Genomic DNA, 15,645 nt, shown 5'->3' with positions numbered 1-15,645 from the left:
CTGCACAAAAAGTTGGGTCTATTCTGGGCCGAGAGCCGTCCTCCATCCAACTTCTGTGGAAATCCGTTTAGCAGTTCTTGTGTAATCCTGCTCAAACACCAACCAACCGACAAACAATGGACCCTTGGCAGAGGTTAAAAAACAATACAGTGCCTCTTTCGATACAATGACCAAAACGAGAGGTCTCACTTCCCTCTAACCTTACACTCTGAGAGTGTACACCGACTCATGTGACATCAGTTGATAAATTTATAAGACTTTCGGCAGCTTTCTCTGGAGCCTAAAAGACCTCATACAACTTTTCCACAAATGCAGTTGCAATCACCAAAACCAGTTCCCCTTGAAGCAGGGAAAGACAGGAATGTTTGTACCTTGCAAAAGCATAGAAAACATCTGTTTAAGCACACACACATAATAATAAAAACACTGATACAAAGGCTCCATTAGATAAAGACACAGACACACACACATTCAGCAGCGAACCGCGAGCACCGGTCATCCCACCCCGGAGGTTAGTAATCATCTAAATGTCATCACTGTGTGTTCTGTTCTCTGGAGAAGAAGTGATGGTACGTCCAGCAGCACACTGACTGACATCAGAATACCAAGTGCAGAGAGACAAAAAAGGCCCTCTGCCTGACAGATTAGATAAAGACACGGTGGGACCGGCACGCTCTGGGCTGCTGGTGTGAATGATGTCAGTGTGGGGAGAATCACACACTCACACACACATACACATCACTGGTTGGGTTTCACTGTACATATAGTGCAATGAGTGAAATTATGTCCAGCAGAAGCAGCAGGTCGGTGCTCTCAAGTGTCATGCACAATGCAAGGACCCTGAAACTGAAGCAGCTAAATGGAATTCAGCCATCATCATTATTTACAACTTAGGCACTTTCTGTCGACGCTAGTCAGCGTGTAAAGAGTGGAAAAGAAAAGAAACGTGACAGCTGGTGTGATTTCTGCCAGACAGAAGCAAAAACTCTCTTTTTATTAACACCACCTATCGACAAATTCAGTGGATACTACTCTTATGTCTGGATGTGAAATATAACACTACAGCCACCAGCTGGTTAGCTTAAGTTAGCAGAAGATGTTACTGTTCGCACCCAAGAAATAATCTAGTAGCAGGAAACTGAACTTCTCTTTTCAGATTTGTTTATATTCAACAAACTAGATGTAAAATGTTATTCAGTGTATTTTTGAGCTGTTTCCCACTTTGTTTCCAGGCTTTGTGTTGGGCTAAGCTAAATGGCTGCTGATATAAGAGTGGTGTCACGATCCTTACATAATTCTTGACAAGAGAGTGATTGTATTCATGTCCTAAAATTATATAAGAACTAAAATCTAAGATAAGGAGCAAATCTTCACAACTGAGAGGCTGGAACTAGGAAACATTTGGTACTTTTGCTTAAAAACTACACGGATACTAGAGATCGCCATGTTCTAATATCAACATCTAGCAACTACTTTTTTCAGTTTTCAGTACTGACATGTTACTTGCCAAAACGGAAAATCTAGTTCCCACTTCTATGCACTGTCTCATCGCTAAGCTGCCACAAATGTAATGTGGACGTGAATCAGACACTCCTGCGCTCATTTACTGTACACAAGTTATACATGCATAGCCAAAGGGCTTCATGCAAAGGTAGGCATTTACATTTTTTTCTTAACAGGCTTCTAACCTGCCAACTCTGAAGAACTGTGAACTCCCTTCTTGACAGAAGAAGGAAAGCGTAAAAAGGAAAGGCTTACTACATACTCTTGAAAGAAGAGAACGGACCAGATTCACACACAACAGACTCACGAGGAAGGAGCTGTATTTTGAGCAGACGCCAGAGTAATTTCACCATTGTCATGGACTATGACCGTGGAGCAGAACACATTTTCTCAATGAATGTGGAGTGGACTGCTTTGACAGCAGCAGGCCGGGCAGGGCAATGAGAGGTGGCCTTTCATCCTTGCTAGCTATTAGCTTTGGCAGGGGGACAGTGGTCCTCAGCCAGCCTTCCTGCCTGCCTGTAAACTGGGAGCGCAACTGGGGGCTGGGAGAGAGCAGACCGAAGGAGAAAGTGGTGAGAAATGAAAGAGAGGGAATATAAAACACTCCACGAGGACAATAAATGGTATTATATTGTTCTGTAGCATATAAAAGCCAAGCAGGAAGGCCGGTAAGGCTGCAGTAAGACCACTGTCTCCTTGCTTTTTCTCTCTTAAATAGAAAATAAAGTCTCTTTGAGGTCTAGGCAGAGGTGCTGAAGCAGGTGGGCAGACAGATATGCAGCCAGGCAGGTAGTGACTCAGACAGGAAGTTACACAAGCCAGCAGATGCAGGCGGCGAGGCAGACAGACTTGCAAATAAGGAGGTCGCAGACAGATGAGGGAAATGATTTTTTTTTCTTTTTTTTGTGCGGCTGGTATTCTGCTGAATAGCTGTAGAGCTATCCATGGCAACACGGCTTTGGCATGCTCAGAAATGCTGGAAGAGCAGCGAGTGCAGAAGACGAGCGGGCAGCGAGTGGATGCTGGGATTCACACCAGACAGAGAGAAACAGCGAGTCCAGATCGGTGCAGCGTGCACCCAGGCGATATATCAATATTTATCCTCTATCATAGCAGTGATTGCCAACGGGATGATTCAACGGGCTGCTGTGTGCCACTGATGCCTGTATTCCCACTGGAATACTGTACATTATTACACTGTTTAGTTTGGATAAACAGCTGGCTACATCTGGACGCTCTGATTGCCATCTGAGATTCAAAACATTTTCCAAGTTAAAGGGTAGTTTGGCGCGCCACAAAACGCTGCCAGTGCACGACCGGTAATTAAAAACAATTAAGCATGACGCACTGAACACCAGGATGCTGATGAGTCAGAAACCTGTGATATGATATTATCTCTCTGAGTAAGGAGGGAAAGTCTTAGTTCTGATCTTGTGTCCCTGTGTTAAGTTTTGTTATATTATTGAGTATTTATATGTTGTGGTCTAATTGCTTAATTTCCTCCATGTGACAACTGAAGCGAGAAAGGTGTCGGTAGAGTATCTTCAAGCTAAAGATGATCTAACCTCGGTTACACTGGGCCTTTAAAAACAATCAATCAATTGTTCAACTGTGCATCTTTACTGTATTTAGTTAGACTAGACAGCTGGTTACATCTGCGCACTTCAAAACATTTCCGGAGCATGACTAATAATTAAAAACAATTAGGAATGACTCAGTGAACACCAGGGTGCTGATGAGTCAGTAACATGTGACAAAATATTACCCCACTGAGTTTAGGACGTTTAGTAAGACGTCTTACACACAGAGAATTTGGAAAAATACATTATCCAAGTTCATCGCTCAACAGGCATCGCCTACAAGGCTGTTCTTTTCCTACAGTCCTCTATTGTGCACTTTGTCACGTTTTTGTAGGTTGAAATATTGTATAATATTGTATAATGATTTTTTAAAAGTCGAAATACAGTTGTGCATGCATCCCCATTCCAGCGCACGACAACACAGCTTTACCCAAAACAGGGATATCCAAGGCATCAAAGCAAGGACCAGTTCAGGGCCTAACTGGGCCTTTAAAAACAATGAATAAACTGTCAAAACTGTTGCCATTTTTAAACATTTATAATTCCTGTCAGTCACCTTTGTACATATCATGGAGAAGTACAGTGAAAAAGGAAAGGTGTTGGCATCAGTTCCAGTCAAGCCAGCTTCAGCTGTGCATTCTGAGAATTTCGGAAGCACAATTGCAGAAGATGAGCAGGAAGAGCAGTGTAACAGCTCGTCCATGTCACATCATGTTCTTTTGTTATCGTCACAGACACTGACAATCTGTGGGATTTCATTTCATTCTCATCTTAATTCAACGGATTAATAATAAATCATAGTATTATTTAAGATTTAGTTACTACCGAGGGTGGGCCAAAGGACGGCAAATTTGGATTCTTTTATAAGATTTTTATCAATGAAAATGCTGCTAGTTAATAAGACTTCAGTCTTCTGTGTGCGTGTATCTCTCCCAGCCAGACCAAACTCGTCTGTTCTGCCAGTGAAGGCCGTCTTACTGACTTTCACTTCATGTTCATCATTGGGAAGTGCCGATTAGGACTCAGCAATTTTGGTCTTTTAGCTTCTTTGGAAAAGGTTTTATACAATGTGTGCGCACATATTTATCGTGTGTGTGTGTGTGTGTGTGTGTGTGTGTGTGTGTGTGTGTGTGTGTGTGTGTGTGTGTGCTCGTACATCATAGTGTGTGTTTCTGTTAGCTCTTCTGCAAAGCGATCCAACGAACACAGATTATCTGCAACAAGCATGTGGACTGTGTGTTCCATATGTGTGTTTCTTGGCAATACTTTCAACAGGGACACATTTTTTTCCCTCAAATCTGAACATCGCTGCCAGATACGAAACGTTTATTTTAGTTAGGTTAAGATGGAAAAGCTTCAGTTCCTGTTCCGACACGCTTGTTAATGGCGCAGCGCAATTGACCAAAAGCAACATTTCACTCACAAAACAAAAATCCTCACACCCACACAGTCGTCTCACATGTGCCCGCATTCATCTCATCCCGTTTATTTGTTTAGCTCACGCTGGTGTGGTGCGAGGCAAGACAAACACACAGAGACACACTCAGTTAAAGTGTTATGTGTAATAATAGAGCGTGGCTGCTATTTTAATCTGCCCCCCCCCCGTCTGTCTGTTTTGGGGACAGAGAAAAGAGAATGGGCTGTGAGTCAACAGCTCATTGGATCAAACTCTACATCTGACACTGAGCAGAACCAGGAGGAGTAGACACACACATGTGCAGGTGCCCGCACACACAGATTTTACTATTATTCAAGAATTCAGACACAAAAACTTCAAAAAGTGTGTGCTGAGGCAGTGCAGAGTGAGAATGAATAAAACGTGTGTCCAGAAAGGGAAAAACAGTTGGATTATGGTTCTATTAATGCTATTATCGAATTACTGTTCAGGAACAGAGGTGGCTTTGTGGATTATTAGGCTCATGTGATCCCACCTTGTATCCAGCATGGGTCCGGCTCTTTGTGAGCGGTGTGGTGGAGCAAAGCTCGATGGCCTCGGGCTCGTGAAAGATCACCGTGGGCAACGGCTCCTTCCTCAGCGTCAGCACGTTCAGCTTGGTCTTCAGCATGGTCTGGAAGTGCTGATGGAGACAAGAGAGGAACACACACCGAGCTTTAGGCAAACTTACAATCGAACTTACGATTCCTTGTTGACATTGCTCAAGGCTGTAAGAAATGCAACCTCCACAACGTCAGCGTTTTGGGGGTTTTGTCAATTAAAGGTGTGTAAAACAGAACAGGAGATGATGAGTCTCGCCTCCTTTAAGACTCGATTTTCCTCTGTGTGTAAATGTGGCGAACTTTCATGAGGCTCAAATGGTTAAAACACCAACGAGACACATCAGGATATTATTTTTTAAGCTTTTGTTAGACATACCAGCATGAAATTGAAGGCAGCAGTGTTCCAGATTTACAGGACCCTCACACACACAGAGCAGAGAAAACAAATCTCAGTGGTGAAAACTGGAGATGAAGACTGGAAGTGAGATGGTGTGAGAGGTTTACTCAGATTGAAGTGGAATGTGAGGAGCAGATGAAGGGGGAGCTGCCCTCGCCGCCTCCATCGAAACAGAGAGGAGAGAGCTCTCATACTACGGTCCATGGCCGGTGTTTCCTGAAGCCGAGCAGGACCACATGGTGGATCTGGCCCCGTGGAATTTTTGGGCCTTTTTGGAAATGGTCGAGACCAAACTCAGCAGCTAATGAAATGGCATGTCTGCTTGGCTGTGTGTCGGCAGCCACCCTCCATTATCAAAGATCACATATCGCTGGCAGCAAGTCAGTGGAAATCATTTCTTACACATGAGCAATAACCTTTGTGAAGAATACTTCACCTGCAGATGTTTTCAATCAGGTGTTTTTATATCAGTTTGTTACTCACTTTGCAATTTCTTGGTAACAGTTTTAACAGATTTTGAAAATGTCTAGAGGTGGAATTTGTAGAACATGGTCAGAATTCAAAGGTCACCTCAAAAACATTGGGGGCAGCATATCACCATAGTAACCAACAACAGCTGCTCTTTGCTAGCTTGGCTGTAGCTAGCTACTGCTAATTAGCTCATTGCTCATTAGATATGGAGCTGATGTTTGTCTGGGCTGAGATCTTGGATCACAGGGGGAGTCACACAGACGACAGAGCCCAGCTCAAATGGATCTGGCAGTCTTAAGTGAGAGTGAACACAGCTGGATACATAACTGAGACTGAACACGGCATCCAAGACCGACTAAGGACAGTTGGACAGCAGGGGACACAGAATGGAGGTGATTTACAGAGTCGGACATCAGACATGGACATGTTTTCACATCTTACTCTATGAATTCGGGATTTATTTCAAGCAAAGAAACAAGATTGTCTTTGGCGATTTTGGACAAATTGCTCTTTCAATTTACCACAGCTGCACTCAGAGACTAATAAAGACGCCATGTTTGGAAATTGCTTTGATTCGGACCTGCTTTTTAACTTCATAACTCTATGGGAATGTCGATCCGTCCATGTTGGTTTGTAGGTCAGTCTGCCACCTTGGTCCAGACCTATATATCTAAACAACTGTTATCTGGGCTGCTACGACATTTTGCACAGATATTCATGGTCCCCAGATGTTGAGTCTTAATGACTTTGGTTCCAGCCTTGGACTTTGGAATTTGATTCCCTTTGGTGATTACCACTCAGACAGCGCCATCACCAGGTTTGGACTGAATATCTGCTGAACTTAACCTCATCACACTCCACTGTACTAGTGAAGTGTCAGCATGCTAAAAAGCTAAACTAAGGCGAACATGGTAAACATCATACCTGCTTGACATCGGCATGTTAGCGTCGTAAGTAGCTGTTTTTCCATCCATGTATTTTTAAGCACGTTTAGAAGTTATCACATTGGAAAGTGTTGATAATTTAGGTTCAATAATATTTCTTTGAAGGACCACTGTTCTGTTTAGTACAGGCAACCTTTACAAATGCTTCCATTCACTATTTTCCTTTTCTGTTTGGCACTTCAAAGCTGTTTTCCAAGTTGGACCTGCACAATGTCAATTTTTTAAATGCAGCAGATGGTCAACATTTTCAGCCGATGAAAACAGTCAACCCTGCCAACAGAGGCTCTCATCAATCTTCCGTGTTGGTTTGTTTGGTCGGGACAAGCAGGAAAATCCTCAATCAACTTCAAGAAACAGGTCTGGTGTCCAGTTTCTAAATTTGACACCACTGCATGAAATATTGTTACATAAATGTACTACACATACTGAACTCAAAATATTTGTGAGGCTATTTTGTTTTTCTCATGGATCGGTTATTTGCAGTTTGGCTCATCAGTGCCTGTGACATATTAACCGGTACATCAATTTGATGTTGTCCTAAAACATTTAATCATTCTAAGATTTCCATATTGTATCCTGATTGTCCTTGTCTTCATCTGCGGCTCAAACTAATTAGATTTTGGGGTCCTGTTTGCCAAGAGCTGAGTTAGAAAGATTTGTGAAATACTGCATGCACATATTACATGTTATGTAGCATACAGCTAACTGCATGTCCTACAGCTACTCCTACTCCAACACGTCTAATTCTATGATGATGCTCTACAGTACTACAGACAACCTGTTGGAGCAGAAACAGGCCTGCTGAGACCACATCTGAACCTCCATGTTGGGAGAAGAATGATGGGGGGGGGGAGCTGTCAGGGAAGAGGAAGATAAGGCAAGAAAAAAAACAAGGAGCAGATGACAGAGAAAAGGAGAAAAGGCAAGATGGAGTTGTGAAAGTAAAGCCACATGTGTGTAAACGTTCGCTGACCTCCGCGTCAGCACTTTACAGCTTCCTGACAGCGGCTCGCATTCCTGCGGTTGGCCCCGGTACGGAGAGACGAGGAGGTGGGGGACTGTGGTGGACTCCCCAACTCCTCCACCCCCAGGAGCAAAAAAACCCTGAGCGGAGGGGCCGCTTGTGGAGTAATACTGGAATTCTATTCATAATATTTTCACAGTATTTCATTGTTTTTTTATTTCTCAAGTCCCGATAGTCTTCTCATCAAGTTACTGCTGTTACTGATTCTATTTCTGACATTGACTTGGACCCAGGCAGGTTTTCTGTCTCCACCATCACGGCAGTGTGGGTTGGGTGGGTTCTGAGCTGGTTACAAGACAAGGGTCCTGTCTACGCTTGAGATCTAAAGGCTAAACAATGGCTGCTGTCAGAAGAAAACCTCAAATCTCAAAATAACCGTCCTCTGTCAGGATTATGAAAAACAACCTTGCTTTTAGATCGACACTTGAGCAATCATTCAGGGGCCCGATCTCCACACATATTATGTAAATGTTTGTTTTAAGTGAAAGAAGTCTACACATTGAATATATATATCCAGGGGTGTTGGGATTCTACAAATGATCCATTATGATTTTTAATATTGATTTACACCAAAGCACTTTTTTTCAGCACTGAAGGCTATGCAAATGTTACCCGTTATCTGGATTTGTGAAGATCAACAGATGATTGGATTTATGCCCAGCCAACTGTAATTCATAGTTTCAAATCCTTCCTTCCGAGTACAGCTTGACTTTAGCCTGGCATTTTGCAGGTTAGGGTTTGGCAAGTTCAAATAATATTTATCCAAAATAAAGAATCCACAGGTCTACAAAAAGAACACACCCTTCAAGGATTAAACAATAATCGACAGAGATTCAGTTTGTGACAAAGTTTGGTTTCCCAAATCTGACCCGAGTAACCCTCTTTCCAAATAAATCATTAAAGGATCTCTCTATAAGTTTACATACATATGAAACTGGACTTTACCCAAACCATGTTCTGTTCCTCAACCTAGCCGAATAGTTTTGGCTCCAAATCCAAACAAAACTGTAACGGTCAGACAACATTAACCGGGTGTTTGTCTGGTACACCTGTCACTGGTGCTCTCCAATGGTCATATATGCTGTTTTGGGAATCATTGGTAGATGACCAACTCTCTTTTTTTGTTACGAGTACACGTTGCAAACCTCATAGTAGGATCTTTAAAAATGTCTCAGCTCTGCCAAGGTTTGAAAAAGTGATACCCAACAACCTGTCTGGCTTCATGTCCTCAACACCACTCCCTGGGATCTTTGTTGACTGTGATATGTCTGAAAACCAGCCCACATGTACCGAAACTGCCAAGAAGTTGACGTGTCAGTACTGATATCCATTTTATGATGGAGTGAGTCGATGGAGCGCATGATTTCTCCTCCAAACAAAGTTACCTTGTTTTGATGGATCCAGGAGGACTGTTTCAAAACAATCACTGAGATGAATTTTCCTCAGTGCAGCTGTTAATTATTCCATTACAGAGGGCGAACCCTCTGTCATGTGTTCATATATTAGTGTAAAGTCACAGAGCCAAGATATAAAGGAAAGCTGCATAAAATAAACGCTTTAGGCTTGCACACATTCATCCTGGACTCTGATTCTCAACAATTCACATAAATGAGAAAAAGATTCTATGTAATGCAGGTGAATGAACAAGGTTTATCTTTAAGTATATGATGCATCCCACAACTATTTTGCTCTAGTCTGCAACTTTTTGTCACATTGCACACCATTACATATCACTTCCTCTCTTCCTCTCACTTCTCTCTCTATATTCAGACTTCCTGCACATCCAATCAAACTTCTGTCATAACATTTAGGGTCTACATATTTCGCAGTATGACTGTAAAGTTAGATGCATCAGCACTGACTCATTGCTGCCTGCACCCATGTGATTAACTTGTATTTATAGTGCAAAGAAGTCACAATAAAAAAGGAACTTGGCATTTCCATTCCATTTCCAGAACTGCTCCTGCCTGTAACTTTTACGACAATTCACTCATTTATATTTCATGGATCCCACCGCCCGTAAAATACGTACAAAATCAGAAGACAAACTTTATCCCGCAATATGTGATATAGGCGGAGCTTTTGTCTGAGAGGAGCACTAGTGATTAAAATTGAGCGGACAACCAAGGTCACACAGACGCAGTGCTGCCAGCTAATTCTGAATGGCTGCACGTCAAGTATGTCTCTGATTACGGCTAGAAATCATCAAGACAAGTGTCATCAAGACAAGTGCACATGCTAATTTTCAAAAGAGTCTCTACCATAAAATAACTGTGAATTCTGCATTTGAAAATATGTAAATCCTGGAAAATACTTGAACAATCAGGTCCGAGCAGACAGGCTTTGGAGAGTGTCTTGGTGCAGTTTGACTCCTGCAGTGATGAGCTTAACAGGTCACAGATGGCAAGTTAAACTTTTGGCCCCCTGAGGGAGCATTCTTACAAGAAAAAAGGTTCTCGGGTCAATCTCATGGTAGGAAACTGCATAACAGGGTAGAAACAGACCTCTGCCACGCCTACTGACACTCACAAAATAGGGGTTATAGGGATGTGATGATGATAAACAGTAGAAAACAGCTGGAAATTATGATAGGAAACCAGCAGAAGCAAAACGGACAGATGTTCCGTGTCTAAGAAGCATGGCAATCTAAAAAAAAAATTGCCCCTTGGATGCAGAAAAAGGCTCATCCTGAAAACTCAAGGCATGGTTCATCATGTAAAGCACGTTTAGGAGCTTAACACAGACCTCAAGACCAAAACAGTTTGTCTACAGCATTAGCCTGCCTCGGTCACATCTGCGTACACCAAACCCAGATGCACATGTTGCGGGCTCCGAGATGAAAGAGTGTGTATAGCTCCGTGCCAGATGCTGTAGGTCTGTCGGGTGCTGGCACAGACAGTAGGACATCCCTGTTTGTTATCAGGTCGTCTGTTCTGCATCTCATGTTTTCATTTGCGAAAGAAGGACCAATCAAGTGAGGAGCTGGAGCTGGAAGAGCGTCATAAAACTGTTGGGATGGTCGCTTCAACTTGCCTGGAAGCAGCGTCATATGCCCCTGCACTCGGAACTGGGAAAAGAAAAACTACCTCCAATGCCAAACATCAAATTGGAACTCCAGGTCGGCTACTCGGGCATATTCACCAGCATAAACACACAATATCACAGCAGCATGGTGGCACACAGTGAACAATTACTTTTTAACCCTCATCATTTGTTGTGTGAAAAGTGCATTAAATACAACTTCGTAGTTGTCGTTTTTGCTTTCACGTTCATTCAGTTGATTTGTGTTCGACAGAAGTCTTGGAGAGTACGCAGCCGACTCCTCTTGTCTCTTATAAAGTGCTAAAACAGACTTGACAGGCGTCCATGTTTTCCCATGCAGTTGCACTGGGACGCTTTTAGTTTGGAAGTCAGAACTACCAACTTGGAAATATTGACTTCCAACAATGGATTGTAGCGTCAGGAAGGACTCTGGAGTGGTCCACTCGGCACAAATCGGCATGTTTATACTAGTAGTGGCAAATCAATGCGACCAACAGTGCCAGCGGAGAAGGCCTCCAAATCTCAAACAACTCTGTTTCCACAACTACGACTCATTAACATGACTTGTGTGTATTCTTCAGGCCTAACAAAAAAACATCTGCAAAGCTCATGTTCTGAAAAATCTAGAACCAGCATTCACATCCATGTTTGCTTGCTAGCAGGCTTCACTTCTGCCATATGCCAGTTCACTGGCATTTTTCTTGACTCCTCTGTGGAAAAGTAGGAAATCCTTGGCAGAAACGTGCATCCTGTCACCCACGGCTTTTGTGTCCTTAAAGTGAAACTCTTGCCAAAATGCAACCTAGGGTTTTTTTGTGAATGTGTATGAATCAAACCTTTTGTAAAAGCATAACTACGACGAAAGAGGCACTTTTAAGATTTACCATATTTTCGTTTTCGGGTCAAGCTCATTTTCAATGGGGGGTGCATGGGGCAATTTTACGCTAGCATCAAAAAAGCTATTCTTAAAACACTAAGAAGACTTGACACAACATGAAACACCTTGACTCTCCTCCATGTTATGTCGCATTGTGAAATCGACACTTCTTGGCTGCCATGACAACTGGGAGCGGAACAAGCTACTGCTAAGGTGAATTGTTCAAAAACTCCCTTTTTAGTAAACTCTGTGTACACAAACAATGTTCTCAGTGCTCATGTTCATGTGTAGATGTGTTCATGTGTAAAATGCGATTTTGATGCTATCATAAAAGGGCCCCTGCACTCCATTGAAAATGAGCTTGACCCGAAAATGAAAATACGGTAAATCTTATAAGTGCTGCCTCCGTCCTTATTATGCTTTTACACGAAGGTTTGACTCATACAGATTCAAAAAAAAAAAGCCTAGGTTGCAGTTTGGCGAGAGTTTCACTTTAAGAGTGTGAAAGACAATAGCCAAATAGGCACATGGTCGTAAAAACTCTGTCCAAATAACAAAACAACAGACATCAAACCAGCGTCACCACATCCCACATGGAAATATTTTGTGAATGGCTAACATTTGAATCATTGTTTTTCTTCCGTTGTGCCATTGGCCAGCAAGTAAACAGCACATCTGCTAGAGATACACATCAAATGAACTGTTTGTGAATTTGTTCCTCAAAATGGGGCCAGTTCAACCAACAGTCCGTGCCGTTCCCAACAATATCCTTACTTTGAAGCTTAACAAAACTTGCGTAATTCTGGACTGGCGACCAGCTCCATCCAGCCCTTGTTTGTATCTCATTTCTACACACAAACACATCCTCCCTTCTGGGACCTTACTGAAGAACTGCGCTATGGTCCACAGGTAGAGGGGGAGGAGGCTGTTCACTCAGCATATGTTGACAGTTACTTCCTCGAGCTAAAAGTCCGAGGCACCCCTCCAGTTCTTTGCATGGTGAGGATCAGGCAGTGCAACTTTCTAAACTGTCATTCTATGTGTTTACAGCCTCCCCCTCTGATCCTGGGACAGTTTATGAGAGGAAAGATGTCTGAAGGGGCTTCACCCAAACTGGACTGTGGGAGGTCCCTACGCAGAGGAAGAGCTGTTTTTCTCTACCGTGATTGGAGCACTGGAGCGTGTGGGAGGGAGAAGGCTGATGACAAAATGTCGTTATTGGTGGGTTACTTCTGCAAAAGGAAGTGGCCATTAAAGTACCCAAACCTCAGAGCCTGGGGGTGGCAATCTCCGGCTGGTAGTAAAAACATCAACAAGTCTTTGACGTAAACAATGAACCCACAGGAAAATCTTGAATAGTCTGCACAGAGTCAGGGGCGAAGAAAAAGGACCTGCTCCTGACAGAAAACATGGCCCGCTGTCAAGAACATGGACAGTTTAGATGTGGTCCAATATTCACCTTCCCATCTGATAGAAAACAGTGTACAGGATGTCCAAAATATTTTAAGAAAGAGCCGACTTTCACCTCCTAAAATGTCACTGGGCGGTTTAATGATCTGTCATCTGTTTGTTTATTCATCAGTGGCCAGTGTGTTTTCATCAGACATCACTAACGCGCTTATGATGAGGCCTGTAGCCTGTTCTCAACTTTAATTTCCACTTGGGTCCATTCATGCTACACCTCAGACACTGCTGTGCAAATTACTTTTGATTGTTGGCACTCTAGTCCAAATTATTACATTCGTCATGAGCTTCTTCAAACTACATTTCAGAGCTGCAACTATACACCAACTATTGATTGAGAAATTGAAAGAAAATTATCTACCGCCTATTATTTCTCTTAGTTTCAGTCATGTTGAAAGGAAAAGTGCCAAACCTTTGCTGGCTCCAGCTTCTTCTTGCAATATGTAGCAGCTACTCTGGTGGTATGCTGCCCCCTACATGTTTGGAGTATAAATTCAACAGGTGGCCAATTCTTACATATTGCACCTTCAAAATGTAAGGATCCACCACTTTTGTCTTTTATGACAGTAAATGAAAAGTCTGAGCTCTGGGAAAGTGAGATGAGAATTTTTCACAGTCTTTTGAAATTTTGCAGACTAAATGACCAATCAGCTACTCCTTAGTCATTAGTTGCCGCCCTGATGCATTCAACTGTAACGTACCTCTCTTCAGTGGCACAATTCCCAGCGAATGGAGATCCGGACCATTAAAAACAACATGAGATGAATATAAAAACAAAAGCCAGAAAGTATGAGCTATGGAAATGGCCTGTGCAGAAGGAAAAGCTAAAGAACAAAAATCTAAATTACATAGCTGCAACAGTTCCCTCATGACAAATGGGAAGGATCAAACTTTCTGTCAAATGCAAATCCTTGAGAAATTATAACTTCCGCAAATAGGAGATTATGCCCATTCATCATATACGAAGAGCCAAACCAGTGTGCCAAAAGCTATTTGTTCACAAGAGGCAAATGTGTGCTGGCTGAAAAAAAATCAACGTGTCGAGGGAACCATGGGAATTTTGTGCCAGTCTGCTCGTGGATTCCTTTTGCCACCAAGGACACAGTCTCAACAACATAGCTGTGGCCACAAAACAACCTCAGCCAGACAAAGAGACAGACAGACGGACCAAGGGTTAGACATACAAACAAATAAAGACAAGCAAGAGGCAAAGATGCACAGACAGAGGCTGGTTCTCACCGTGTTTGACCTCAGTCAGCCATTTCAGCGCTGTCAGGTCCACATCTTTTTATGCGCTCTGTCTGTCAGTGTCACACACATTAACGTGTCAAAAGTGGAAACCATGGCTAAAGAAAGAGCTGCTGACTCGAGGAAAAAACATGTTTGGTAGCCCTGGGGATAATCAAAAGGGAAGCATAATTTTTTGTGTGTGTGTGTGTGTATGCATGCTTAACCTGCCTGCCAACTTACATCTGTGCGTGTATCTGTGTGTGCATCTGTGCCCAGACCACTGTATATTGCGCAATCTGTCGTTGAACTAACATAGCCTCTGCCTGGGGGAGGAAGGGCCCCCCGAAACTGATCGAGGCATGTGGTCAGCGGGAGGCAGGAGGGATGAGGAAATGGACACAGAGAGAAAAACAGAGAGGCACGATGCAGCACCAACACACCGCGTCGTCAGACACACACACACACACACACTTTGCTCCCAAAACACTTTTTATTGTAAACAAGCAAGAAGCTCGGCATTGGTGATGCGACCTGTATCTCTTCCTCACCCCCACACACCTCCATCTAGCTCGTTTTTTTTTTTCCCCCTCCTCTTCCCGCCTGAGCGTGAGACAAAAATGCAGCAAGACATCAGGTGTTGCTATGGCAACAGAGGACAGCACAAGTGAGAATAATATGGACGGATGCCACAGTAAATGAAAACAACAAAACAGAAGATAATAAACACTAGTACATTCTGGATCAGCTACCTGAGGCAGGCTCTGGAAAAGACCGTCATTCCCCAAAAGAGGTGGAGGATACAAAGCAGGCAGGTGTTGCCATTTGCTGAACTACAACCTTTCACTTACTGATCCAAACGATCACTGACCGCCACGACTGTTATTCATAATGGCTTTTCGGCAATCCGGGTTGACCTTGTTTATTCTCCAAATTCTCAAACCAGAGTCATCCATCAAGTTAAATGTTGCCAATCAGCGTGTCGTAGTTTTGAACTGGACAGAACAGACATTCCAAACTCTTTATCAACTTTTGGCCACAGCTGGTCTCCAGGAGGTGCGCTGCTGTGAGCCAGGAATTGCAGGTTATTGGAAGTAATCTACCTTTTTTTTTTT

At 43.0% G+C, this 15,645-nt stretch overlaps 1 protein-coding gene across 1 annotated transcript in view; it reads right to left on the bottom strand.

Moving 5' to 3' along the window:
* pid1 (phosphotyrosine interaction domain containing 1) overlaps window positions 1-15,645 on the bottom strand; it is a 34,180-nt gene that overhangs the window by 14,508 nt on the left and 4,027 nt on the right. The window contains exon 2 of the mRNA XM_037085417.1: window positions 5,018-5,164. Within this exon, the coding sequence (XP_036941312.1) occupies window positions 5,018-5,164 (147 nt within the window). The remainder of the gene's footprint in view (window positions 1-5,017; window positions 5,165-15,645) is intronic.

Source organism: Acanthopagrus latus, chromosome 2 (assembly GCF_904848185.1).
Source record: "Acanthopagrus latus isolate v.2019 chromosome 2, fAcaLat1.1, whole genome shotgun sequence".
In the NCBI taxonomy this organism is placed as follows: Eukaryota; Metazoa; Chordata; class Actinopteri; order Spariformes; family Sparidae; genus Acanthopagrus; species Acanthopagrus latus.
Note: the sequence above shows the minus strand (reverse complement) of the source record. Positions and strands in the feature narration are given on the sequence as shown.